This window comes from Carassius auratus, chromosome 2 (genome assembly GCF_003368295.1).
Source record: "Carassius auratus strain Wakin chromosome 2, ASM336829v1, whole genome shotgun sequence".
Classification (NCBI taxonomy): domain Eukaryota; kingdom Metazoa; phylum Chordata; class Actinopteri; order Cypriniformes; family Cyprinidae; genus Carassius; species Carassius auratus.
This window is the reverse complement of record NC_039244.1, coordinates 9386605-9413551: the sequence shown is the minus strand read 5'-3', so window position 1 is coordinate 9413551 and position 26947 is coordinate 9386605. Positions and strand designations below refer to the sequence as shown.

Below are 26947 nucleotides of genomic sequence, written 5' to 3'. Positions count from 1 at the left end.
AGAAGAGATCTGCCTTCACAGATAAATTGTCGTTTTATGTAAAATCTGGTCAAGAGTGTTCAAATCATGGCTTCTATGTTCTACCGATGATCTAACTTGCTGTCAAGTTTAAATCAAACTGTAAACAACATTCTTGAATATATATATACATATATATAAAGCAGGGTTGGAACTAAAGGGCCATCACGGTTGACTTTTCACTCCACTGACGCACCAGTCATATACATGCAATTGTGGGAGACTGGAAAAGCAAGTTAAATGTATAGTATTCAGTTCCAATGTATTGAAAAAAAATGTTGTGAACTGTCTGTGAATTCACAATGAGACCACAATGACCAATAGAGAATCTTGGGCTTGTGTGACCACACTTCTACAGGAATGCATAAAAGAAAGACAGATCTCCAGAATCAGGACTGCTGCCTTCAAGAGTGTCAGTATCAGAAACACAACTAAGGAGTGGGTGAAAAAGAAATGACAAGAGCAGAGAGTTTTTACATAAATTTTGCACAGTCTATTATCGTTTCATACAAAACTATGACACATTTTTTGACAAACTGTACACACAGAAACAAAGTCTGCAACTTTGTCACTCAAAGTAGCCTGGCAAGTTTACAGAAAGATTATATCCATTATTTTATATAAAAATGAAATTAAATAAACAGCCCCGGGGGGAGTGGAACATTCAAGAGTCCACTTTTCTCTAGTAATAGACAGTCCACAAGATGATTCCAGTTCAACATCACCTAGATTGACATGCATTTGCTGGATGACAGAATCTGACAGAGGAATTCACTGGTACACAAAACATTGTTTCCATACATCAGAAGCCAAAAAAAAAAAAAAAAAGGAAAATAAAGAAGGGACTCAGGTTCTGGTATAAATTCAGCTGCCACGGTTCAAGAGATCAGCTGCTCAGTGCAGGGAAGGTTAGAATAAACGCCATGTACCATGTGTACACCAAGCAGATAGCAAGGGGCATCATGAGCCACAACATCTGACCCTGGATAACTGGTACCCACCACCATCTGTCCAATACGTTGTAGGGAAAAAGCTAAAACCTTAGCCACCAATTAGGGTTCCATGCTGATAATAGTGAAGTGCTTCCAGACATCGGTCCAAGCCTGCATAATTGTTCAGACCCTCAAGGAAGCTGGTATTTTAGCCATGTGTGGTTCTTTGTTTACCCCGTCTTCACTGTAGTCGGTTTAACCCCATTGTGCCCGGGAAAGCAGGTGTGACCATTCCTACCGTCCCCGACCTCCCCTCATAACACCACGTGGAGCCCCTCGCCTGATATTTGGGCCCAAATTGGGACCAGGGCCACCTGGGTTTGGCAGTCCACCACGGCCCCAACTTCCTCTTCCTCCCCTTGATGGAGGTCCAAACCCACCTTCGTCTCTTGGTGACGGTCGACCTATGGGGAGTTAGATAATATTAGTATACAGAATGACTTATGTGTTTTACATTAAAACAAACCACTCCCACTTATCCATCCCTCACCTGCTCCTCGGTCATCAGGCCCTGCACCAGAGGAGTCCATGTCACCAGTGCCCGGTCCGTCATGCCATGGCCGTTTGCGTGGTGGCAGAGAGGCCATATCCATGCCCTGTAGAGAGGAGGAACGCTCTCTACTGGCTGGAGAAGGACTGTCATGAATATTATGATCTGGCCGCTGACCATCCTGATAACTCTCATGACCTGAACACACACACACACACCAGCATGATGATTTTTTTTTTATATATCCTTGCAGCTGTAAGTCATCTTACTCATTAGTCCGTTGTTTCTAAAACTTCCCCACTCCACTTTGGCTTCCAGTGCAATAACTCAATCAACAATGCATTTTAGACTCTAAATCCAAACCACAATAAATGTAACAATCATATCTCTAAAAATTTAAGAGTAAAATAACATCAGAAATTACATTTTAACCAACTATAAGACAAAACAAACATGACAGCATCTGGGCCAGCACTTGCACATGCTCCCCAGGCTTAATGACTTAATATTTTCCAGAATAGAGTTGTGCCATTACAGTTTGTACCTGCTAAAACCATCTGTTTTGGTTCTGATTATCATGTTTATCGCACTGAAATCAAAGGTTTGAAACCATATCAGTTTAAACTTCTGATATACGGTTTTCTGAGAGCACACATGGACAGAAAGCACCTGTCACAGCATGTGAGTACTAAACTGAGGTCATTTTAAGAGTTTATCCATGGTCACACAACACGTTCTCTTTCTCAACTATTTAATTTTTCAAAACTAATTGTGTTTAACAAGATACTTGCCAACACCGGCATTTTGCCATAATTTTGTATGTATTTAATCGTTTTGGCACAGTTAGCCACTATTTTGGTATTTGTGGCCAAGGCCGATATATCGGCCGATATTTGACATTTTTCTGCTTGCCGATGTGTTCGAGGCGGGACTTTTATTTTGAAGGCACTGAGAAAGGCTGCACCTGAGCACACACAGCTCACATTCTCCCTCTTGTTCACTGTTGTCGTTAACAGTTCTGAAGTGTGACGTGACACACAGCCAAGTATGGTGACCCATACTCAGAATTCGTGCTCTGCATTTAACCCATCCAAAGTGCACACACACAGCAGTGAACACACACACACTTGTGAACACACACCCGGAGCCGTGTGCTGCCATTCATGCTGCGGCGCCCGGGGAGCAGTTTGGGGTTCCATGCCTTGCTCAAGGGCCTCTAAGTTGTGGTATTGCCAGCCTGAGACTCAAACCCACAACCTTAGGGTTAGGAGTCAAACTCTCTAACCAATAGGCCACGAATTAATATATATATAAAAAATATTATAATGATTGCTTTTATTTTATTAGTAATAGAAAGGCAAATATTATAATACTTTCTCGTTTGCCGTTAGCATTAAGCTAATACACATTTACATCATGTAAACAAATCTTTGAATAGCTAGTGAACATTTAATTTAACAAACCTTGCAATCCAGCTGTGAGATCTTGTGAAATGTGCATTTGTGTGTTTTAAACTTTAAACTTGTGATTTCAAATTATGCGTTATATGCATTTGCCCATGGTCACATTCATGTCATTTTCTCTGTGTGCTGTATGTAAAATGAGTGTTACTCTGGCTCCATTTGAAAAATATGATTCCCAATGCACACAAACTTCCCAGAATACTGAGTGACATGTTGGTTACAGTGTTTACTTCCTTTTTAATTATATAAATTTTATTAAATATTTATCTGAGAAAATACTAAATATAAATAAATAAATTTATTGGTTTTATATCGGCTATTGGCCACTTGGTATCAGCATCGGCTGTCAAAAAAAATAAAAATAAAAAAAAATAAAACAATATCTGTCAACCACTAATTCTGACAATGCTTTTCATACTTTTCTGGACCTTTACACTGTATTTTGCTCGGAAATCCATGGGACAGTTACAAGCCACCCATTTTCATCCAAAATATCTTAAATTGTGTTCCAAAGAGGAACAAAGTGTTTTGCAGGTTAGGAACGACATGGGTGTTAGTGATTAATGACAACATTTTAATCTCGGTGTGGAGTATCCCTTTAAAGGACGCCCACAAACTATATCCTGTCATCATCTACATTACATATAGTGATGCACCAGTTGACTGGCCATAAATCCGAATATATAGTTTTATTTATTTTTTTTCGGCCGGTTTTTCCGGAAGTGCGCCTGTGTACACAGACTAGATAATTTGTGAACATGACATCTGTGTGGAAGTACAGTATTTCAAAATCGGTTTTCTTAATCCCGCTTCAGATGAATTTCTGACCATTGCTGCCCACTGCCGTGATTTTTGTGTCCAGTCCGGCTGGCACCAGCAAACATATATGCAATATAATTTTCATGCATCAGGGAGCCGCTACCAATATGCACAGTATTTAAATTTCAGCCAATTAAATCTCTTTTGAATCTCTCGCTGTTTATTTTCACTTTCGATTTCAGGATTACGAGCACTCTGTATAAAGGAAGATCAGATATTTGTCAATGAGCTCTGGATCTGTTGAGCAGCAAATCCTCCAGCATGATCTTGTCAGTCATCCCTCCTCTTAAATCTGATTCCTGCAGCTTGTGTTGGATGCAGGGAAGTCTGCGTTTCGTTTTTCATGTAATTAGGCTACCTTTTATCAGTTACTTATATTACATTTGAGTGAAATGCATATATTGACACATTTTGCATTCTACCTATGATAAAACTGTGCTAGATGTTAAGTTTTGTGAAGGATTACCACTGGTAGGAAGCTTTTTTGGATGTGTTCTTGTTCAAATATGAATAACTACTTTGAGCGCTACTTTAACCAACAACCAATCCAATTTGGAAAAAAAAGCGAAATGCTTATACTAAATGTCAGTACCATCTATGTTTGTATTGAATTTGATTACTGCACAGTTACCACCTTTAATTTCAGATGGTTACGGATATTGTTTTTAATAGCCAAAAGCCAGTTTGGCCTGTTAACTGGAAATTGAATTGGACAGTTTTCTTGTAAAATTAATTCTTTAATTAATTCTTCATGTTTTAAACAAAGATCCCATGGTTTCCTGTCACCTTCTCATTGTTCATTTCTTGCTACTGCTCTCTCTACATTGCTTTTGTTTCTGAGGCAAGTCATAGAACATGTTGGAATGCTTATTCCTAACCAGCCTGACATCCAATTTGGCTTTGATCTTATTGTTTTGTTGTTGCAGACCTTAAAAACTGTCTGTGACTGGAAAATATGGTGCAAAATCATGTAATGTGCACTCAGCATTATGGCCTCAGTGAAAGAATAGGAATTTGCTCAAGCACATCTAAATGCACTGCAACAACAAGAACATCAAATCGGTATCCCCTTCATGCGCTTCTACCTGAACCTCGCCCTCCCTCCCAGCCCTGCTGCTTTCTTCCTCCTCCATAGTCACAGGGATAATCATCGGAAGTTGGGAGAAGCCCCTTTCTTTCTACACCATCTTAGAAAGATGTCATGTTCAAACCTGACACCTCAATTTTAATAGACGCAAGGTGGGCTGAAGGACAGGTGAATGGAAAAGGTTTTACCTCCTCTTGGCGGTCCACCACGTGGTCTACCTCTTCCACCCCAACCTTGGCCCATGTCTTCTTGAGAATCAAAGCTCTCATCTCCACCATACTCATCTTGGTAGCCGCCCATTTCACCACGGCCACTCGGGCCACCCCTCCGGTATCTGCACATTCACAGCCATACAATAAAGACCATGTATTTATCAATCAGTTGACAATGCTGGTGAGAGATCAAAAATTTAGCCTGTAAAAGTTTGCAAGATTAATCCTATTCTTGGAATCAAATAAATTAGCTTTTGGTGAAAAATCCCAACTAGTGGGTCAACTAGGTGGCAACACTGACTTTTTTCTTTTAAGAACCAGTTTGGAAGATGGAATATGCTAATAAAAGCAAGAGAAAGGACTCATAAAGACTCATAATGACTCAGGAGGTCATAACGTATCTGCTTCTGTACAAGTTTGTCAAAAGTAGGGATGTCAATTTCCATGATTAATTGTTGTTTAAATTAACTATCAATTAATCGATTAATCGTTAATCTTAATGCTGCAAAATGTGTCTACTGCTGCAGCACACAGTCAGGATGACAGTATGATAGGATATAAAAAAGTCACAAAAAAAAAAAAAATGCTTACTCACTTGAATTAAAGGGGTTTTAGCCTGAATTAAATGTTATTAGCAGTATTATAAAATTAAAAGATGTGATAATGAGCATCTGATAAAATGAAGAGAGCACGCCGTACGTTTTGAGATAATTTTACTTTGTTGACCGTTTTCTATTCTGGAACGGAGACCGCTAAATGTGCCTCTTTAAATGGTTTTGTGGTGCTCGTTGTTGTAAATTAAAAAACAATTGCAATGTTTTCAACTGACATTATGGCATTTAAAATAAAATTATACCAAATATAACTGTGGTACGTGTGGCTGTGCTGCGCAGTCAGAGAACCGCTTCCTTGGGTGCTGTTGCAAAACACACCATTACTCACATCATTTTTATGTGAGTATTATGACCAGGGCTGTAACTGAGGTTAGTGAGGCCCCAGTGCAGTTTGTACCAGTGGGGCCTGTTTAAAATAATTATATTTGAATGTTCGTTCTATTTATTTATTTGTGCAACTTATACCATGTTTAAGTTTTTCAAGTTTGTATATGTTCAGGTACAAAAACTGAATAATCAAATGTAAAATAGCACTGCATAGTCTTCAATGTAAAATAAAATATACAGTCAAACCAAATTTTATTCAGACAACATTTCTTACATAATCACAGTTTATTTGCTATAGTTTAGAAATGGGTAATAAAATAGAACAAGAAATCTTATGGCGAGTTAAACTGTGTAAGAACAAATTCATCTTGATAATGTCAGCTAACTTTGATAGAAAGATATGTAATGGATTGCAATCAACCAAAACTTCAGACAGCTGTTAGTATAACAATATTTACTCAACACTTTGTTGAACAATTACCAAGCAAGGCTTAATTTTGTTCAGTCTGTGTTGTAAAAAGGTTGCAGCAATTAAAGTAAAAAAACATGTAAGCAAAACATGGTCAGTTCAAAGTGTCTGAATACATTTTGGTCCCAAATTTAAACTGTTTATCAATTTCACTGGCAGTCTACAGTATAAAGAAATTTTGTGTATAATATGTCTCAGTGCGCCCTAAACACCAGAACACTACGGGTGCTGAATTGGGCTCTTTCGCATCTCTTTCTGTTTGTTTAAACTGAGATTTGTATTCGTTTGTTCAGGTGCAGGAGGACGCAAACTTCCTGAAGGAGAGCTCAGTTCGGTGTTGCTATCTGTGAGACACGGCTCTCTGCATGCGCACCAAACACAGCACACGAGTAGCCTCCTCATTTGAGCTTTCCCATGTCTTGTGTTTGAATGCTTTAAACTCTTTTGAATGTTTAAATTGGCAAGGTTTAAAAACACGTGAAAAGTTGAGATCGCTGGGGGCGTTCCCTCAGCCGTGGGCCCCTATAATCGTCACCACCTTTCAGCCAACTAGCAAATCAGCCAAAATCAGCCAAAAAATACTGAGATATTAATTTTTGCCCATATCACCCAGCCCTGTTCCCAGCTGCCTTAAGATCATTAACAAGATCCTCCTGTGTAGTTCAGGGCTGATCCCTCACTTTTCCCATGATCTTCCTTACCCCATGAGGCAAGATCTTGCATGGAGCTCAAGACCAAGGCCAACTGATATTAGTTTTGCATTTCTTCCATTTCTGAATAATCGCTCCAACAGTTGTCTCCTTCTCACCAAGCTTTTTGCTGGTGGTCTTGTAGCCCATTCAAGCCTTGTGCAGATGTACAATCTTGTCTCTGACATTCTTTGACAGCTATTTGGTCTAGCCCATGGCGGTGGGAGAGGTTGGAATGGAAGATAGAGATTGTGTGGACAGGTGTTTTATACACCTAACGAGCTGACATTAGGAGTAACTTGTTAAATAGGCAGAACTAATTTGTGTTCCACATGGGCACATAACCAATCTGTGGGAGCCAGAATTCCTGTTGGTTGGTAGGGGATCAAATACTTAATTCACTCACTGAAATGCAAATACATTTCTAACATTTATATAATGTGTTTTTATTTCTGGATTTGTTGGTTGATATTCTGTCTCTATCTGTTAAAATAAACCTACCATAAAAATTACAGACCCTTTTATTTGTAAGTGGACAAACTTACAAAATCAGCAGTGTATCAAATAAATATTTTTTTTTCCTACAGTACCCCAGGCTTTAACTTCCAGAGTTTCAGTTTTAAGAATCTTTTTGAATAATAGTTACATTTCTTTCTTCGTAAGTAACACTTGTAACACTTACGAGTCATCTCCATGCGGTGGCCGTCTTTGCCTCTGGTTAAACTCCTCATCAGAGTCCTCATAGCCATCATATCTGTCAAAATGTGTCACCACACACAAACATCACATTCTAATCCCCCAGCCTCCTGCCATTTAACATAATCAGCTTTCTAGTTTAACATAGTGCTGAATGAAACATACCTGTTGTGTCCCATGTACTCTCCATCATTCGAGGAAAACCTTTCTTGGGCCTCCCATGGTCCACCAGAGATTCCTCTGTGGCCTACAGAGTATTCCTGCCCAGGACCTCTTCTCCAGCCTTCTTGATAACCCCCATCATCACCCCAGTACTGGCCCCCATCTGAGCCCTGACCAGGATCTTGTCGCTCTGTTGGGGGTCCCATGTGGTGGTTAGGTGGTCCTCGAGGACCATCTCCTAACACAAACAGAAAGGCAAAATGCAAACAAGTCACAGTTAACTTTCACATACTAGTCTTGATTAAATTACCTCGCATATGAATAACTTTACCCCCCACAAGAGTTGTATTACCTTTCCCGTTAGGACCCTGCTGTCCTATTCCATGCATCATTGATTGAGGCCCAGGATTATGTCCCTGGAAGATATGCATAACATTTCAGCAACAGAATCTACCCTGACTTTTATTCAGTTACATCTTTTTATCCTAAAACTTTGTGGATATGTTTACTCCAACTGTTTCTTCACCTGGTTGAACTGTCCACGGTTTCCATCACCCATGTGTGGTGGTTTGCCTTGCATATATGGTGGAGGGCCCTGCATGTTTCCTGGTGGCCCTTGCATGTTGTTTGGTGGTCCATGCATACCCCCTGGAGGAGGCCCCATTCCATGCATATTTCCCTGCATGGTACCATGAGTCCTGGGTGGAGGCCCCATCATACTTCCTTGCATGGGTCCCTTAGGGCCCATCATGTTTCCATGAGGCACAGGTCCCCTCATGTCTTGATGCATCATACCTCCCTGTGGTGGCCCCTGTCCTCGTGGTGGTGGTCCCATCATACCAACTGGAGGTCCACCAGAACCTGGGGGCATTCCTGTTAGGGGAGGTCCTTGCATGCCTCTGGGGCCAGGTTGCATACCATGAGGACCCTGGGGTCCCATATTCCTGTGAGCGCCTGAGTGACGTGGAGGTCTGTGCATGTCTGGACCCATCATGCCCTGAGGAGGGGGACCCTGATGCATGGGAGGTCCTGGTGGACCCATCTGGCCTGGTGGCATGAAAGGACCAGGTATTCCACCTGGTCCCATTGGAGGCACGTTGTGGTGCATCTGTTGTGGAGGCATGGACTGAGGAAAGCCTTGTGTCGGTGGGGGTATCGGACCACCCTGCCCCGGAAAGGGTGGCATTGGCCCTGACTGTCCAGCAGGGGGAGGCATTCCCTGCTCTTGCAACTGTGCCATTCGCTCAATCTTCAGTTGCTATGGACAAAAAACATAACTTCTTTATTAATTAAGCAGTGTACACACATAATACAATGTTTATTCACATTTTTGCAGCACAATGCTAAAGCTGTATATGCAATCATATTTGCAGACCTCAAGCAACACTGGGTTTGTATACTGCAGGGCAGCCATTTCCTGCTCAATCTCTGCTTGCGTCTTCTTTTTGCCATCTACTGTCTTCTCATCCTTCCTTTCTTTTAGAACCTCTCCGGGAGGCATCGCTGGAACCTTATTCTCTGCCCAGGCCTATTTGAGAAAATAAAAAATTGAGGAACACATCTACTCTGGCAGTGCTACCAAAACCTATGTATAAAATTATCATACTGACCTGCTGAAACTGAGCTGGAATTGGCTTTGCATAAGGAACCTTTTTAGTCGGGGGCTTTTTTTGGTCCTTCAGCATGACCTCTTCCATTCCCCAGTCTAGCCCTGGAATGCTCATCTCTGGTTCTGCCGCCATCTCTTTGCCTGAGCACATAACTACCAACTATAAACAACCAACAAATTTAACATCAATAAATATTAACTGATGTATTCGTGTCTTAACCTGTTTGTTCTTGTTCCATGGCAGCCTTCAGCTGTTCTGGGATCCCCATGCCAGGAATGGCTGCAACACTACTGGTCTCTATGTCATCTAGAATACCACCCCCCGCCAAAAAAAAAAAAAAGAAGATTTATGAATTCATATGTATATCCTCTATAGGGCTTTTAAATTGTAAGAGGTCAATACTAACCATACTCCACTCCATCCTCTGACATTCCAGGCAACAAGTTCAGATTGTATCTGTCCCGCATCTTGTCCCCTGGCCGATTTCTTGTCCAAAATTTGCTGAGGAAGTGATCACAGCAATGAGCTACAGTCTATGCAAACTAGAGCATTTTAGGTTTATAGTTAAACATATTTAGTTTTGACCATTTACTTAACTGCATGGAACATTTATTTGTGAATTAAAACTTAACTATAAATAAATGAGTGTGTTCAATAGCATATTATTCTTATAACTCAAATTTTGGTAAATGTAACAACCTTATTAGACACATTTGGTCGCTACATCCATGTTTTATGACACACACACTTACCTGGTATGATCATTAGACCCAGAACACAAGATGTGGCCCAGTGGATGCCAGGCTAAACTCCAGATCATTCCTTCATGAGCCATCTCCATTCCTCCCACCTCTTTTTCCACACTAGCAAAACATTCCAACAACTTCAGCAGTCAAATATAATTTTTTTTAAACTACTCTGCATAGTATTACATTTTGAGTAATGTTACCATATATGGATATAAAGTACAAATCTGAACGGTGCTTACCCTGCATGCCAAAATAGCAATGATCCATCAGAGCCTCCACTGGCAAACAAGCCCTCATGAACTGGGTGCCAAGCTACAGCTGCAACCAAAAAGAGAAAACATATGTATACAACGTATACAGGTGCTGGTCATATAATTAGAATATCATCAAAAAATTAATTTAACTAATTCCATTCAAAATGTGAAACTTGTATATTATATTCATTCATTAAACACAGACTGATATATTTCAAATGTTGATTTCTTTAATTTTGATGATTATAACAACTAAGGAAAATCCCAAATTCAGCATCTTAAAAAATTAGAATATTGTGAAAAGGTTCAATATTGAAGACACCTGGTGCTACACTCTAATCAGCTAATTAACTCAAAACACCTGCAAAGGCCTTTAAATGGTTTCTCAGTCTAGTTCTGTAGGCTACACAATCATGGGGAAGGCTGCTGACTTGACAGTTGTCCAAAGACGACCATTGACATCTTGCACAAGGAGGGAAAGACACAAAAGTTCATTGCATTGCTCTGTCTCCAAGCACATTAATAGAGAGGCGAAGAAAAGGAAAAGATGTGGTAGAAAAAAATTGTACAAGCAATAGGGATAACCGCACCCTGGAGAGGATTGTGAAACAAAACCCATTCAAAAATGAAAAATGTGGGGGAGATTCACAAAGAGTGGACTGCAGCTGGAGTCAGTGCTTCAAGACGTATGCAAGACATGGGTTTCAACTGTTGCATTCCTTGTGTCTAGCCACTCTTGAACAACAGACAGCGTCAGAAGCATCTTGCTTCAAAAAGGACTGGACTGCTGCTGAGTGGTCCAAAGTTATGTTCTCTGATGAAAGTAAATTTTGCATTTCCTTTGGAAATCAGGGTCCCAGAGTCTGGAGGAAGAGAGGAGAGGCACACAATCCACGTTGCTTGAGGTCCAGTGTAAAGTTTCCACTGCCAGTGATGGTTTGGGGTGCCATGTCATCTGCTGGTGTTGGTTCACGGTGTTTTCTGAGGTACAAAGTCAACACAGCCGTATACCAGGACGTTTTAGAGCACTTCATGCTTCCTGCTGCTGACCAACTTTATGGAGATGCAGATTTCATTTTCCAACAGGAATTGGCACCTACACACAGTGCCAAAGCTACCAGTACCTGGATTAAGGACCATGGTATCGCTGTTCTTAATTGGCCAGCAAACCTCCCTGACCTTAACCCCATAGAAAATCTATGGAGTATTGTGAAGAGGAAGATGCGATATACCAGACCCAACAATGCAGAAGAGCTGAAAGCCACTATCAGAGCAACCTGGGCTCTCATAAAACCTGAGCAGTGCCACAGACTGATCGACTCCATGCCATGCTTGTTTTGCTGCAGTAATTCAGGCAAAAGGAGCCCCAACTAAGTATTGAGTGCTGTACATGCTCATACTTTCCATGTTCATACTTTTCTGTCGGCCAAGTATTCTGTCTTTGTATTGGTCTTAAGTAATATTCTAATTTTCTGAGATACTGAATTTGGGATTTTCCTTAGTTGTCAGTTATAATCATCAAAATTAAAAGAAATAAACATTTTGAATGTATCAGTTTGACTTTTGGAATGGAATAAGTGAAATAAATAAACTTTCTGATGAAATTCTAATTATATGACCAGCACCTGTATGTATACAAATTATTGCTTCAGCTGCACAAGATTAATACACAGTCTCATTAGGATTATACCTGTGGCTTCTTTCTTATGTCCTCTAAAAACCTGCAGCTCCTCTTTGAGGTTGCGAATGTCAAACAGTTTGCATAAATGGTCACTTGACGCCGTCAATAGCCAGTTTCCATTGAGGTTCCACTTCACCTCCATGACTGTATTTTTATGTGCATGTCTGAGGACAAAACACAACCGTAAAATAAGTAGTCTTTCTTAAATACTCAAACTCAAACCAAGATTTGCAACGCAGCTAATTGTTTTGTTGTTAAATGGCTTACTACGTCTGTTAACACCTGTCAAACCATTTGGGCATAGGTAACAAAGATTACAATATTTTTCTGTCTTACAGGGGTCTGCTTGCTTACAGTGTTGCCAGACTTTGTCCAGTCTTTGGGTCCCAAAATTTGATAGGTTGCTGGCTGTCTTTGCTGCCAGACACCACCAAGCCCTTTGTGGGATGCCAATCGACACACTTCACATCTGCTCCATGACCTGGAAACACATGCAAGTTTGAATGAGTGTGTGACAAAAGTGAAACCTGTTGTGTATTTGCATACATATTTTTTTATTATTTCAGAACAACATCCTGTTAAGAGTGACACCTTTTTAAATGTTTAATCATTTAATTAGCACTACTTAATATAGATCATACGCATGCTATCTCTTTTTTTATTACAATTCTATGAAAAGGAAAACCACAGCAGAACAAAACAAGTTATATTGGATTAAACTCCATTTCTAATCGATTCACATACCACTGAAAAACCGTACATTTCAACAAAGCATATTGAGAAAATGGACACCAACATATAAAGGCAGCATTATTTTAAAGGGCACATTGTGTAATTGATTGTCACAAAAACAATTAAGCCAGCATTAAAATGTTATTCTGAATCCTTAATAGTTGTATTTTTATTTGATGAGATAAATGAACGTGTTTGCACAAACATGAGTCTACAGTTAATGTTAGTTAAAAAGCGAAAATCTGTTTTTAAAGTGTTCTCTTCTGATGCAAATCAGTATGATCATTTTTTTTTAAATAACTATAAAAACCATGACTAAAAGTCCTATTTCTATCATTGATACAAGTACAGATCACTGCAAATGGGAGAGCGCCATGGCTCAAAAACATTTGGTATTTGGAAACTGACGTCAAAAATACATATTCCATTTAATTTTAAAGTTCTTACAATGTTTAACACCTATGCTTTTCACCATCTTCACATAAAATTGTTCATTTGATTATAGTTCTAAGTTTGAGCATGTTTAACTTTCAAAACAACAATATTGTGCCTTCCTTTAAAGGATAGTTCACCCAAAAATGAAAATTCTGTCATCATTTACTCACCCTCATGTCGTTCCAAACTTGTATGAGTTGCTTTCTTATGTTGGACATAAAATAAAATATTTTGAAGATTGCCATTTACTTCCATAGTATTTTTTTTCCTACTATAGAATTCAATGACAATCTTCAAAATCTCTTATGTTTAACATAAGAAAGCAACTCGTACAGGTTTGGAAATCACACGAGAGTGAGTAATTGATTAAAAAAAAAAAAAATGTTTTGGGTGAACTTTACCTTTAATTGAGATTGAAATTTTATTTATTTATTTGTAGTAAGCGTTTGGAATTCAGGGTGTTTTTCCCCGTCTTAACAGATAAAGGTTTTGAGGTAACAGATAAAGGTTTTCTTTAATAACTTTATCAGAAAGCTTCAATACCCTGCCACACACATAAATTATTTGCCTTACTCTACTGCATATAAAAGAAACAAACATGAAATGTGACAAACATTTGACTGGTACTGTTATTGAACTGAATATAAAAAAATGAAAAACCCTATAGTCCCACCATAGCCATAGTCTCTTCACTAATTCTCAAAGGTTTTAATGTATTGTATTTTTTTTTTTTTACATAGTACTCCATTTTATTTGAAATAAATGTATTATGTTATGTCTGTGCATTTAAGGTTGATTGATTTATTTCTAAATGGTACAGGTCAGGGAATACATGTCTTCAAGGTTATACATGTTGTTGGTATTGAAAGGGACCAATACCTCATCTTCATTGCATTATAATAATTGTAAATTATGCAAAGGGAACAACTGTCTTTTTAAACTTACACACATAAATTTAAACACAGATTTACCAGGTTCAGTGCTTTATCTGTCCAATATTAGCTACAAACTCAAACAGGTCTAATGAATATTATTGCAAAACATATAAATAAAAAAATAAAAATAAAAAAAAGGAAAAAACAAAGAAACAAGGAACAAAAAACTGATAGCCCATGGAAAAATTTGCAGATGTGTGTGAAAGGTAATGTGAAGACTCTTTTTGTGAACCCAGATGACAGTGTCATTTTGTTTAAAGCGAAGTTTTTGTGTATATCTCCACATCGTACATAACATACCTCTAAGAATTCTTTCCTCATGACAGCGCAGAAAGTCCCAGATGCGTACAGTTCCATCATCAGAGCAAGTGGCAAATTTATTATCCGTAGGAGAGAAACTGAAGACACAGCAGGGAGAGAATCAAAAATGAAGGATAGCATAGCAGTTCTCTGTGGGGTGGGCACCTTATACCCTGCCCTGGGGGCCCTTTGAGTGAATCTGACAAGGAATCATCCATCTCTTTAGCAGACAACTCAGACTACAGAACAGTCTTATCATAACTTACTTATATGCATCTTTAATACAACAAGATGCACTTAAAGACATTTAACACTGACTGCAAATTTCTGTGTGTTCTGAGCCTTGCTTTACAATATCAGAAAATGGAATGAGCACATCAAAGGTAATTGCTTTACTTCAATTAGTACATGTAATCATGTATGTTTCAAATAAAATCATCCCTAGACAGTCTGCACTTTCCTCCAGAGGGCACATAAGCTGGTTCAAGAATTTGCCAAAACTGAGCCAGCCTCAGTTCACCAACTCACTCTTTTGACCTCCAAACACACACTATTATTTTACGGTCTACACACAAAAATGGCAGAAGGATCACCCCACCTAACAACATACATTACCCACAGTTCTCAGATGCTCTTAATATGCACTGATTTTTTTTCAGAACTACAATAATAATAATAATAATAAAATAATAAACCACTGAAGTGAGTGAAAGCCTCTCTTCAGTCTTTTTTACTTCAACCCATGAGCCATTTGTATGATCTGATAACACTGGCATAAATTTTGTGGCTTCTTTTTCTAGATATAGTAAAATAAATTGCATTAGAAAGGATGTTACATACTCTGTATTGTGTCTGAGCTAACAAAATAAAAGGGAGTGGCAATGAATTATAAACCTGGATTTCAATGTTGATGAAATGTTGCCATGTGTATTTATACCCATAGAGTTGTTTCGCTCAAAGTGAGTTATTTATTATTAGAAATCTTTATTTAGAGGCAGACTTTTTATTAGGGACTGACTGAAAGCATGACAAAGCACAGCTCCTCTTACTGGTAAACCATTGTGAACTGAAACTTAAAGAGTTGTGTATATTTCCTGCAAATAGACCTGTGCAGACACGTGTCCAACTCCTCCACTATGGAGGCTCTAAAAACCCTTCCAACAAACACTAACGGTTGTTTTTTTGTTTGTTTTTTTATTTAATTCTAGACTGTATGTCATCACCTTAGAATATAAATAATTGTGAATACTTTATTTAAAAGTGCGAAAAATACACCTTTTCTGTACATAGTAGTTATCTTTATAAAAGATGAGAATACATAACTCAAAAGCCACAGGTGACATAAATGCAGTGTTGCAACAACACAAAAACGTAATAATAAAGGACATAAACATTGAGCAGCAGAGGGAAAAGTATATCAGAACTAACAGCACTGAGGATAGCCCCCTACAGGCGGAGTAATTCCCCTGCAGGGGCAGTAACAGGCTTGGGTTAACTACAGAAAATGGTAGATTGTGTATAGACCTGGCCTCTCTAATCGCCTCCTTGTGAGCCTGGAACATCTTGACATTATTCATGTTGGACTGCCAGTACTTCACGTAACCTCCATGGTCAGCAGTCAACATCCACATGTCATTGTGAGACCAAGTCATTGCCCTGACAGGGCTATCATGCGCCTATGAGAGAAAAATAAATATGGATGAATAAATAATGACCTTTTAGCTAAATTTTGAGATTGTGAAGTATCTAAGATATGGTCTCTGGTTACCTGCAGAATTGTTTCGAAGTTAAATGTGAGCCCATTCCATAAAGTAAACTCCCCACTGGAGGCACCTGTTACAAGTCGTCTGCCTTCAGGAGTCCACTAAAAGAAGGAAAGAAAAGGATAAGGAATGGTTAAGACTAACCAAAGGAGTAGGCTGTACATGGGTTATATAGCAAAATGACGCATTTCAACACAAAGCATCAAACTCAATTTTAAGCTTGGAACTTACCCGCACAACAAACACAGGGCATTTGACTTTGTTGGTGGAGGTTCTGACAAACTTTGTTGTAACAGCATTCATAGGGTTATTAAGCATACCAACTGGAGGAACAAGCTGCAAAAAAGTATGAGAAATATATGAACTTGAAGAAAAAAAATATCTAAGAACTAACCAAAGTAGTTAAACATACATCATTGTAGCATCCTGCATCAGGTTGAATAGCACGGAAATCACGATGATCTCGTTGCCACAATCGATTCTGAAATGGAGCATTTTGCCAGATGTTACATTTGCCGGATGTTAAACTGCCACACTGTTACTTGTTGTCAGGTTTATACCTCAAGATATCTGATGACAGATGGATTATAATCAATGGTCTTGCGGTTCACAGCTTTCCTCATGCGTTTGCCATCGAAAGTGAGCTGCTGCATAGCCTGCTGCTGGGCAAAGTCCGGCCTCTTGTAGAACACCTGACGAGGTGCCTGGTGTTGGAACCGAGGCATATGGAAGAACCGGGGAGGTGAGCCAATATCTGTTGCCATAGTGACAGTTTTGTGACACCTGAGGATGTGAAGAGAAATACATTTTCTATGAGTTTAGAGTTTATTACACTGGCTAACTTTAACAAAATTTTACATATACACCGACATAAAATACATTAATACAACGGTTTGTTTTTATGCATTAAGTGTAGTCAGCAATGGATATTTAAGGGTTAAATGTGCCGATATTTCAAACCACTTGGAAGTAATATTAAGTAACCGAAATATAGGCACATTTAACACCTTAAGTATCCATTGCTGACTACACTTAATGCATAAAACCAAACCGATGGTTTAATGTATTTTCTGTAGCTATGTTAAATTTTGTTTTGTGTAAAAACTAACTTTTATGTTTAATAAGTTTGCTCCCAGAATCCAAAGCTACCTTGCAGCAAAATAAAAAAAAGAAATAAAAATAAGGTAGACTATCATTTGATAAAGAAGGAATACCTCTAATTCTATCGTGCAAGAAACTGACTACATTACTAAGTTAATCCAAAGATCTTCGAGATGTGTGGAGCAATAAACAGAGTAAATTAATGAAGATGAATGACAGACCACAAAAGCTGTGGCATTTTGCAAATGATATCAATGCAAACCAAAACTGAATTTAAAAGCTTTTTACAGATGTATGGAGAGGCTAGTTTTACATGTCTGAGATATTACATCAACGTTAATTGTTGTAAAGCATCTGGAACCACAGTGTAAAATACCTTTAAAATGCATCATACTTTTCACAGTAATCCTTCAAATTGAAATAAATCTTTAATAAAATGTGGTTTCATCTAAAACAGTTTTGGTTTTTACTGCACTGAGAGCAAATAAAAATATACAGTATTGTTCAAAATAATAGCAGTACAATGTGACTAACCAGAATAATCAAGGTTTTTCGTATATTTTTTTATTGCTACGTGGCAAACAAGTTACCAGTAGGTTCAGTAGATTCTCAGAAAACAAATGAGACCCAGCATTCATGATATGCACACTCTTAAGGCTGTGCAATTGGGCAATTAGTTGAATTAGTTGAAAGGGGTGTGTTCAAAAAAATAGCAGTGTGGCATTCAATCACTGAAGTCATCAATTTTGTGAAGAAACAGGTGTGAATCAGGTGGCCCCTATTTAAGAATGAAGCCAACACTTGTTGAACATGCATTTGAAAGCTGAGGAAAATGGGTCGTTCAAGACATTGTTCAGAAGAACAGTGTACTTTGATTAAAAAGTTGATTAGAGAGGGGAAAACCTATAAAGAGGTGCAAAAAATGATAGGCTGTTCAGCTAAAATGATCTCCAATGCCTTAAAATGGAGAGCAAAACCAGAGAGACGTGGAAGAAAACGGAAGACAACCATCAAAATGGATAGAAGAATAACCAGAATGGCAAAGGCTCAGCCAATGATCACCTCCAGGATGATCAAAGACAGTCTGGAGTTACCTGTAAGTACTGTGACAGTTAGAAGACGTCTGTGTGAAGCTAATCTATTTTCAAGAATCCCCCGCAAAGTCCCTCTGTTAAAAAAAAGGCATGTGCAGAAGAGGTTACAATTTGCCAAAGAACACATCAACTGGCCTAAAGAGAAATGGAGGAACATTTTGTGGACCGATGAGAGTAAAATTGTTCTTTTTGGGTCCAAGGGCCACAGGCAGTTTGTGAGACGACCCCCAAACTCTGAATTCAAGCCACAGTACACAGTGAAGACAGTGAAGCATGGAGGTGCAAGCATCATGATATGGGCATGTTTCTCCTACTATGGTGTTGGGCCTATTTATCGCATACCAGGGATCATGGATCAGTTTGCATATGTTAAAATACTTGAAGAGGTCATGTTGCCCTATGCTGAAGAGGACATGCCCTTGAAATGGTTGTTTCAACAAGACAATGACCCAAAACACACTAGTAAACGGGCAAAGTCTTGGTTCCAAACCAACAAAATTAATGTTATGGAGTGGCCAGCCCAATCTCCAGACCTTAATCCAATTGAGAACTTGTGGGGTGATATCAAAAATGCTGTTTCTGAAGCAAAACCAAGAAATGTGAATGAATTGTGGAATGTTGTTAAAGAATCATGGAGTGGAATAACAGCTGAGAGGTGCCACAAGTTGGTTGACTCCATGGCACACAGATGTCAAGCAGTTTTAAAAAACTGTGGTCATACAACTAAATATTAGTTTAGTGATTCACAGGATTGCTAAATCCCAGAAAAAAAAAAAATGTTTGTACAAAATAGTTTTGAGTTTGTACAGTCAAAGGTAGACACTGCTATTTTTTTGAACACACCCCTTTCAACTAATTGCCCAATTGCACAGCCTTAAGAGCGTGCATATCATGAATGCTGGGTCTTGTTTGTTTTCTGACAATCTACTGAACCTACTGGTAACTTGTTTGCCACGTAGCAATAAAAAATATACTAAAAACCTTGATTATTCTGGTTAGTCACATTGTACTGCTATTATTTTGAACAATACTGTATATAACACTGTATAACTTTAAATAGAAAAAATCAGCACAAACATCTTAGTTGGTCACAGTATGAGTTTCAAATCAGAGATTTGAGATCAGAGATTCTTTCAAATATTAAAACACATGCAACCACTAAAGACATCCTCCAGTTAAAAGCAATATTATCAAAAAGGCCTGGATAGTGTAGTGCCAATTTCACTGCCTTTCCAAAAAAATAAAATAAATAAATAAATAAAAATAAATAAACAAAAGAATACACACAACAGTGCACACATAAAAGTGGAATTAGATCAATGTATAACGGGACCTAACAGGATCAACAGCATTTATTGGAACATTTTAGTGTAAATACAAAAGACAAAAAAAAAAACTAAATTCAAAATCACTAGTTATATTCAGTTATTGCAATAGAACCAGGTATATTTCCTTGTGATTTGAAGTAGATGTGTTTTAGTTGTAATTAGTATGCAATAATTACATTGTGTTTAACAATTAGTATACTAACGCTGGCAAGCAATTATTATTGAAATTTAAACTGTTAAAAAAAAAACAGTGTGTTATAAGAGTGATTGACGCTGCTAATGACTAGGAAAATGCTTCAGGAAAAAAAAAAATATATATATTTATTCAAGAAAATTGTATATATTTATTTTGTGTGTATCTGAGGAGGGAGAAAACAAACAAAGTAGGTCTGGACAATAATTCAAAATCAATATGTATCGCAATATAGTTTTTTTTTTTTTTTCAATAACAGTGATATGAATTTTAAACACATTTCTGAAATCTTGATACACATTACCAGTGTTTTCCATAAGTCGATATATTTGTGAAGGGAACTGACTGTCTGACTGACAGAAAAGTTTCGGTTAAATTTTTATTTTTATCTTATAAAGTATTGTTCATAAGCAATGCTGATTTGATTACATGCATTACTGGGGAGCCCACTCACTAGTTTTATCACACTAAAAGAGCCTACTGCTGGCAGAGAATGAATTTGCATTTTCAATAAGCCCGTATCTAAAAACATTTCCAGGTCAATCTTTTTTTCTTTTTTTTTTTGCAGTTGTTTTATGCAGTGACTCATGAAATGTTCATACTCTTTTCTGACTGAAGAACATGTGTTCCAATCAATAAGAATAATCAGCCTACACAACCAGTCCAAAGTTTTTTCTTTTTTAAGAATTCACTTCTGCTCACCAATTGATCCACAGTACAGCAAAAAACTGTACAATTTTTAATTTTTTTTACTATTTAAAATAGCTTTCTATTTGAATATGTATTTTATTCCTGTGATCATAGCGTTGAGTAAAATGTTTTCAGGATACTTTGATGAATAGAAAGATCAGCACTTATCTGAAATAAAAAGCTTTTGTAACATACAATATTCAATTCAAAAGCTTGGAGTCAGTATATTTTTTTATTTTTTGAGGGGAAAGAAATTCTAGAAATTAATACTTTTATTTAGCAAGGATGCTTAAAATTTTATAAAAAATTATAAAGGCATTTATAATGTTACAAAAGATTTCAATTTCAGATAGTGTTCAGATCGACATCGGAATTATATCATAAGAACCAAAATTACATTTAAATTCAGCAATTCTTTTATCAAAAGCGACTTACAAATGAGGACAATAAATGCAGTCAAAACTAACAAAAGAGCAAGAGTGTGCCTATGGAATCACCAATAATCTAAAAAAAAAAAAACTTTCAAACATACTGATAAACTAACATTAAATATAAAAATAACTATTTAAAACAGCTAGTTCATATAGATTAGATGGACGCAGCTGTCATATTGCACATCCTGTGAAAAATTTTCCGCATCTGCGCATGGAAGTTATCAGTTTAATTGTTCCGCAAAATTGATAGTAGCTTTCATTGAAAGTGTTTGTGGATGAAGACTTTGTAACGGCCAAAACTATGTATTTGCATGCATCACATTACAGTGCGGTGTGCCCTTTAAGAGACTGATCACTTAACTTATAACGCACACTATGTGGAGATGACGTATAAGGACTACGTGAGAATCACTATGGATGATAAATTTGCTTTGCCGCATTGTTATTATTTTGTCTTTACTTTATTTGTAACGCCAAGAAAGAGTGAATCGCTCATGTAAGAGGAGAAGGCGTTGCTGTGTACCAGCCATTAAATGTGTGGGACACCAACTCCTCGTTTTCTATCTCTTTCATTCCATGGGTTAAATGAGTTATCCGAATCAAAGCGTTACAACTTCTTCACCGACTACAGGTTCTAATCCTCTCTTGCGTGTGTGTATGAAATGCGCTGCTGATGTGAAATAGCTGGGCTGCTTGACAGCTGAATTTTAATAGGCCACCTAATAAAAATAGAAATAATGGGAGAATGAGCTTAATATCGTCTTGACTATCGACAGGTTGGTTCACTTAGTTTTGTTGTTAATTTGTGGGAACGTCATATTAACTCGTGGGAATGTGATATTAAGTTGTGGCCACAAGATCATTTTGTTGAGGTAACGACATCCTTATGTTGTGGCCTCGAGATGTTATGTTGAGGGAACGACATATTTTTCTCGTGGCCACAAGTTTAATTCATAAACAAACCTGTGTGATCATAGCAACCCAGGATTATCAGAGACAGATAAAACATTTTTATTAACATTAAACATTTAATATTTGTAGATTTTTATTACTACATTAACTTATTAAAGCTATATTTTTATATTTATTGCTATATATTCTTATTTCCCCTTTCAATTTGTGTATCGCCTTTACCTAGTTAACATTTTGCATGGTTATGCTAGTATTTGCTAGCCTAATACAAATTTTGCAAATAAGCATCTGACAATTATGCCAATAGAGTTTTGACTTTATGATCGTATTTATGCCCATGTGGGATGATAAATTAACGTGTTGTGTTTTTATTTACAAATGAAACCGCAAACGATTAATTCTTCAACAAAACACTATAGTATTTATAATTACGGTCTAGTAAGCTGAAATTAAAGTTAAATATAAGTTAAATTTAAACTTCATTCCTGCACAAATTCTAGTCAGCATACTCAAAGCTTTATTGGCATGTGGAGCATTTACAGTTGGCTAATATTTACAAAAGTATTCAAAACGTTAAGTAAACATATCGAAATTAAGGGAAAACAATGTATATAAACGGATATAAAAATATAATCAATAATAATAGGCTAATAATATATGTACAAATATTACAGAAAAAAGACGATCATTTAATGGACTTACAAGACTGTAGGATGGATATAAAAATGTTTTCTTGTAGGCCTCATTTATATTATGCCCTTTATGTATTATTTATTGATAAAGAATTCAGCATTCAATTGATAAACTTCAATTGAATGCTGAATAATTAAGAAATTATTAATGAATATATCTCTGATAATCCTGAGTTCCTATGGTCACACAGGTTTATTTATGCATTAAACTCATGGCCCACGAGAAAAATATGCTGTTGCTTCAACGTAAGAAGTTGTGGCCACGAGAAATGGATGTTGCTCCCTCAATATGGCATCTGGAGGCCACAATATAAAGATGTCGTTATCCCGACAAAATTATCCTGTGGTCACGACATAATACCACATTCCCACGAGTTAATATGGCATTCCCACAAATTAATATCTCGTGACCATGACATATTATATCACATACTTCTAGTTATGATGTCGTGGCCATGACCAAATGAATGACCAGGTCAGCTCACAGGTAACGCATCACCACTGCAGTAACATTTTCAGTTTTACTAAAAAGCTATGCATTTAGCCCTATGTGGCGCCCTATTTTTATTTTTTTATACGGATCATTTGTGTACACTTCGTGCACCACTGATTCTGACCATAATGTCCAGCCCTAAATCAAAGCGCAAATTCAAACAGTACCCAGTTCTTCTGAACACAGATAATTAGCCCCTCCACTAACACACAGATTAATGATAGAAAATAATAATAATGTTCTTTAACATGATGAAAAAAGTAAGAACACATTTTATTACCAGTATGACTAGACGTGTATTTCGCTACCCGTTCATGGATGCAGTATCTATAGTTTACTTTCCTTTAAAATATTTTTTTAGAGTAAACTCAAATGCAGCTGTATTTCTGCAATATGACTGAATTTAAGATCTGATTAAGTAAAACACATTGGACTTCCTATACACTTCGACTTAATATAAAATATTATTATAAAAATATGAAGAAAACTTCAGTTAATGTTATTGGGGAACATTGAGGGGTTTGTGAATGCCAGAAAAACATTTAAGTTATAGGAATTGTTTAATGTACGTTATTCTCTTTTTGTGGCGTTACATACCGCACTGTTGCGATAACGCAGAGCTAAACTAAAACACATAAATCGAATTTTAAAATAAATTTATCTAGAATGCAGACGGTAAAACAATTAGCTACTAATTTATACCTGTAATTTCTTGTTCGAGGTCGACAAATGTCTCTCTTCAGTTCGAGGTTTGTTAGCCTTTAGCAAGCTAACACAATACCTGATGCTACCACAGGCGCTAACAAACAGACCACATTTTCACTGTCTACCAGAATGTGACTAGAATCTCCTTACAAACAAGTGTGTTTATTTGATAGCAGAACCTGTCCGCTAAAACAGATAGCTGTGTTTGTGGTTATTTCTTTCCTGTCTCCCGCACAGAGTTTTAATGGCGCCCGGTCAATACTTGAGGAACTCACCCAAAATATCCAGTGCTGACTTAGTCAATTAATCTAAATTTAACACACGACTCTTCCTTGTGGAAACTACTGTAATGTCTTTATGGAAATGAAATGTCAATTGTCTCCAAAGTCCGCGTTAATTCGCTATTTTTCGAGTTAAATTAACCCCCTGCCTCCATCTCGAGGCTTTCTTCTTCTTCTTCTTCTTCTTCGTCTTCTTCTTCGGTGTTTTACGGCAGCTGGCATCCAGTTTGTTGCATTACTGCCATCTTCTGTTCATTTTTATCTCATACTATATTCTCATATTCAGTCTTCACTCTATTCAGAAAGTTTCTTTTAGATAGTCAAAAAAATATTTGGTACCTTGTTCCTTCTCTGCACAAACTAAAATATTTTTAACATATAGTATGGAAGGGTGCTATTTAAGTTACTGTGTCCCATTCTTAAACCAATTGGAATGCTCTTTTCTGTTTCTTCCCTTACCTTTAATACCACCCAATCTGTTTTGTACTGAGTAACAGTGTCTTCCTTTTGTTTCATGATTTTTAGCTGCGCCTGCTTCAGTGCTCATAAGTGCTGATACAGAATCACTACATAGGCTACTATAAAATCTTGGTTACCGTTTTCTACAATTCACTGTAGTGCTAGCATGATGGCACACATTTCTACTGCATATATACTTAAATAGTCAGATGTTCTTTTACTTATTTCTATCTTGTGCATAGGCACAACAGTCTTCTTATTATTTTTTTTTCTTGTTGTTATATGGCCATTCACTCATTTGTAGTTTTACCGCCACCTACTGTATAACTTATTTACTTGCATGGGTATCTGTATAATTTTTATTTAATTGCCCCACCCACCCCCCAAAGGATCAGATCCAATGCTTTAAATGGCGCTGCGTGTTCAGCTCCTAATAATGTAATGAATGATACTTATTACACTTAAAAAAACACATGCGCTATTGTTTCTAATACATCACATGCATCACACATACCAGTTTCATGCTTCCCCATTATTGCAAGTTTTGAATTTAATCCTGTATGTCCAGACCTTAATATTGATATTCCTTTCTATGTCTTCCATAAAACTGTTTATTTTTCCTTACTGATTTTTCAATATTATAATACCATCTGCCTGTACTACTATTTTCCCATCTTTGTTGCCACAGTTTTATTATTTCCTTATTTATCACTGATTTTACCTCACTTCTTCCCAGGGGTACCTTGATATCCACCAAGTTTTTCTTTAATGCTTCTTTTGTTAACTGATCAGCCTTTTCGTTCCCTTCTATCCCCATGTGTGCTGGTACCCAACATAAATATACTACTATACCCTCTGCTTTCAGTCTGTATAATAATGTATACATTTCCACCAACAGGTCTTCTCTATCAGTTCTTGTTGTCATTATATTTTTGAGAGCTGATGAAGAGTCTGAGCAAATTACAACCCTATTTGGCTTAACCTGTTCAACCCACTGCAATCCTACTATTCTAGCACTTAATTCTGTGGAATATACAGATAATTTATCACTTAATTTTAAGATTATTTGTGATTTAAATCTGGGGATATACACTCCTATACCCACTTTTTGACTCTGGTCTTTAGATCTGTATAAATCTGTATAAAAGAATAAAATGTTTCTCTCATAAAGCCACTGATTTTAAAACTATTACTATACCCTTCATCTGTTTCCCACGCATTTTATAATCTCATTTCAACAACAGGTTCAGTAATATTCCATACTGATACACCATGTAGTGGTATATTAGGACAGATCATTTCATCCTTCAGGTCACACTCCTTGACCCATTGCTCATATTTCCATCCAAAACTATTTCCTCCATTCTTTTTTCATTCCCAGCAATCTTTTATGGGTGGCAGTGGCTCAGTAGTTCATGTAGGTTGTCTACAAACCGGAAGGTTGGTGGTTCAATCCCTGGCTCCTCCTGACCAAGTGTTGAAGTGTCCTTGAGCAAGACACCTAATCCCAGCTGCTTCCGACGCGCTGGATGGTGCCTTTAATGGCTGACACCGCAGTTGGTGTATGGGTGAATGTGAGGCAAGTTGTAAAGTGGTTTGGATGGCCATGGGGTCTGTTGAAAGCACTATATAAATGCAGTCCATTTACCATTTTAAAACTATTCGTGTATGGTGATTTATTTCACTTCCCTGTAGATTAACCTAATACATCAAAGACATTTTCTCTCTTCTCAAATCTAATTGCATCTCCCCCATTTCAACCCTGATGGCATCTAAAGGGGTTGATCTTATTGCCCCACAACAGATTCTAAGTGCTTTAGATTGAATATTTTCCAATTTCTTAATCTCTAATTTAGATCCAGCCCCATACACTTTACATCCATAATCTATACTAGAGCAAATTAATGCTTGATATACATGCAAAAATGATATATTGCTTGCTTGCATACTTGGATATTGCTACCATACAATTTATTATACCTTTACATTTATTTTAAATTTTCTTAATATGTCTCTTCCATGTTAATTTTCCATCAAAGATTAGTCCAAGATATTTGAATTCTGAAAC

The 26947-nt window shown here is 37.3% G+C and overlaps 1 protein-coding gene across 2 annotated transcripts; it reads right to left on the bottom strand.

The window, feature by feature from the left end:
- Positions 1 to 14: 14 nt before the first annotated feature.
- Positions 15 to 24614, bottom strand: LOC113115002 (pre-mRNA 3' end processing protein WDR33-like). 2 transcript variants are annotated; one of them, XM_026282187.1, is made up of 22 exons: positions 24415 to 24614; positions 17058 to 17280; positions 16910 to 16978; positions 16729 to 16833; positions 16503 to 16598; positions 16259 to 16410; positions 14735 to 14832; positions 12687 to 12813; positions 12342 to 12496; positions 10637 to 10715; positions 10401 to 10511; positions 10055 to 10149; positions 9868 to 9954; positions 9649 to 9788; positions 9414 to 9566; positions 8565 to 9296; positions 8391 to 8454; positions 8042 to 8276; positions 7863 to 7934; positions 5058 to 5203; positions 1501 to 1698; positions 15 to 1414 (listed from the first exon to the last, which is right to left on the bottom strand). In XM_026282187.1, exons 2-22 carry the CDS (start codon positions 17259 to 17261, stop codon positions 1245 to 1247), a joined length of 3288 nt encoding a protein of 1095 aa, XP_026137972.1. In that variant the 5' UTR covers positions 17262 to 17280; positions 24415 to 24614; the 3' UTR covers positions 15 to 1244. The 2 variants fall into 2 exon arrangements, with proteins under 2 accessions (XP_026137972.1, XP_026137981.1); XM_026282196.1 differs by having other exon boundaries at positions 1219 to 1414; positions 8042 to 8273.
- Between the last annotated feature and the right edge of the window lie 2333 nt (positions 24615 to 26947).

Coding starts and splice junctions, on each gene's coding strand:
- LOC113115002 (XM_026282187.1), bottom strand. CDS start 17,261: ATGGCAACAGATATTGGCTCACCTCCCCGGTTCTTCCATATGCCTCGG. Junction 10,512..10,636: donor TTGCTATTTTGGCATGCAGG/GTAAGCACCGTT, acceptor ATGTTTTGCTAG/TGTGGAAAAAGAGGTGGGAG. Junction 10,150..10,400: donor GGGTCTAATGATCATACCAG/GTAAGTGTGTGT, acceptor TCACTTCCTCAG/CAAATTTTGGACAAGAAATC.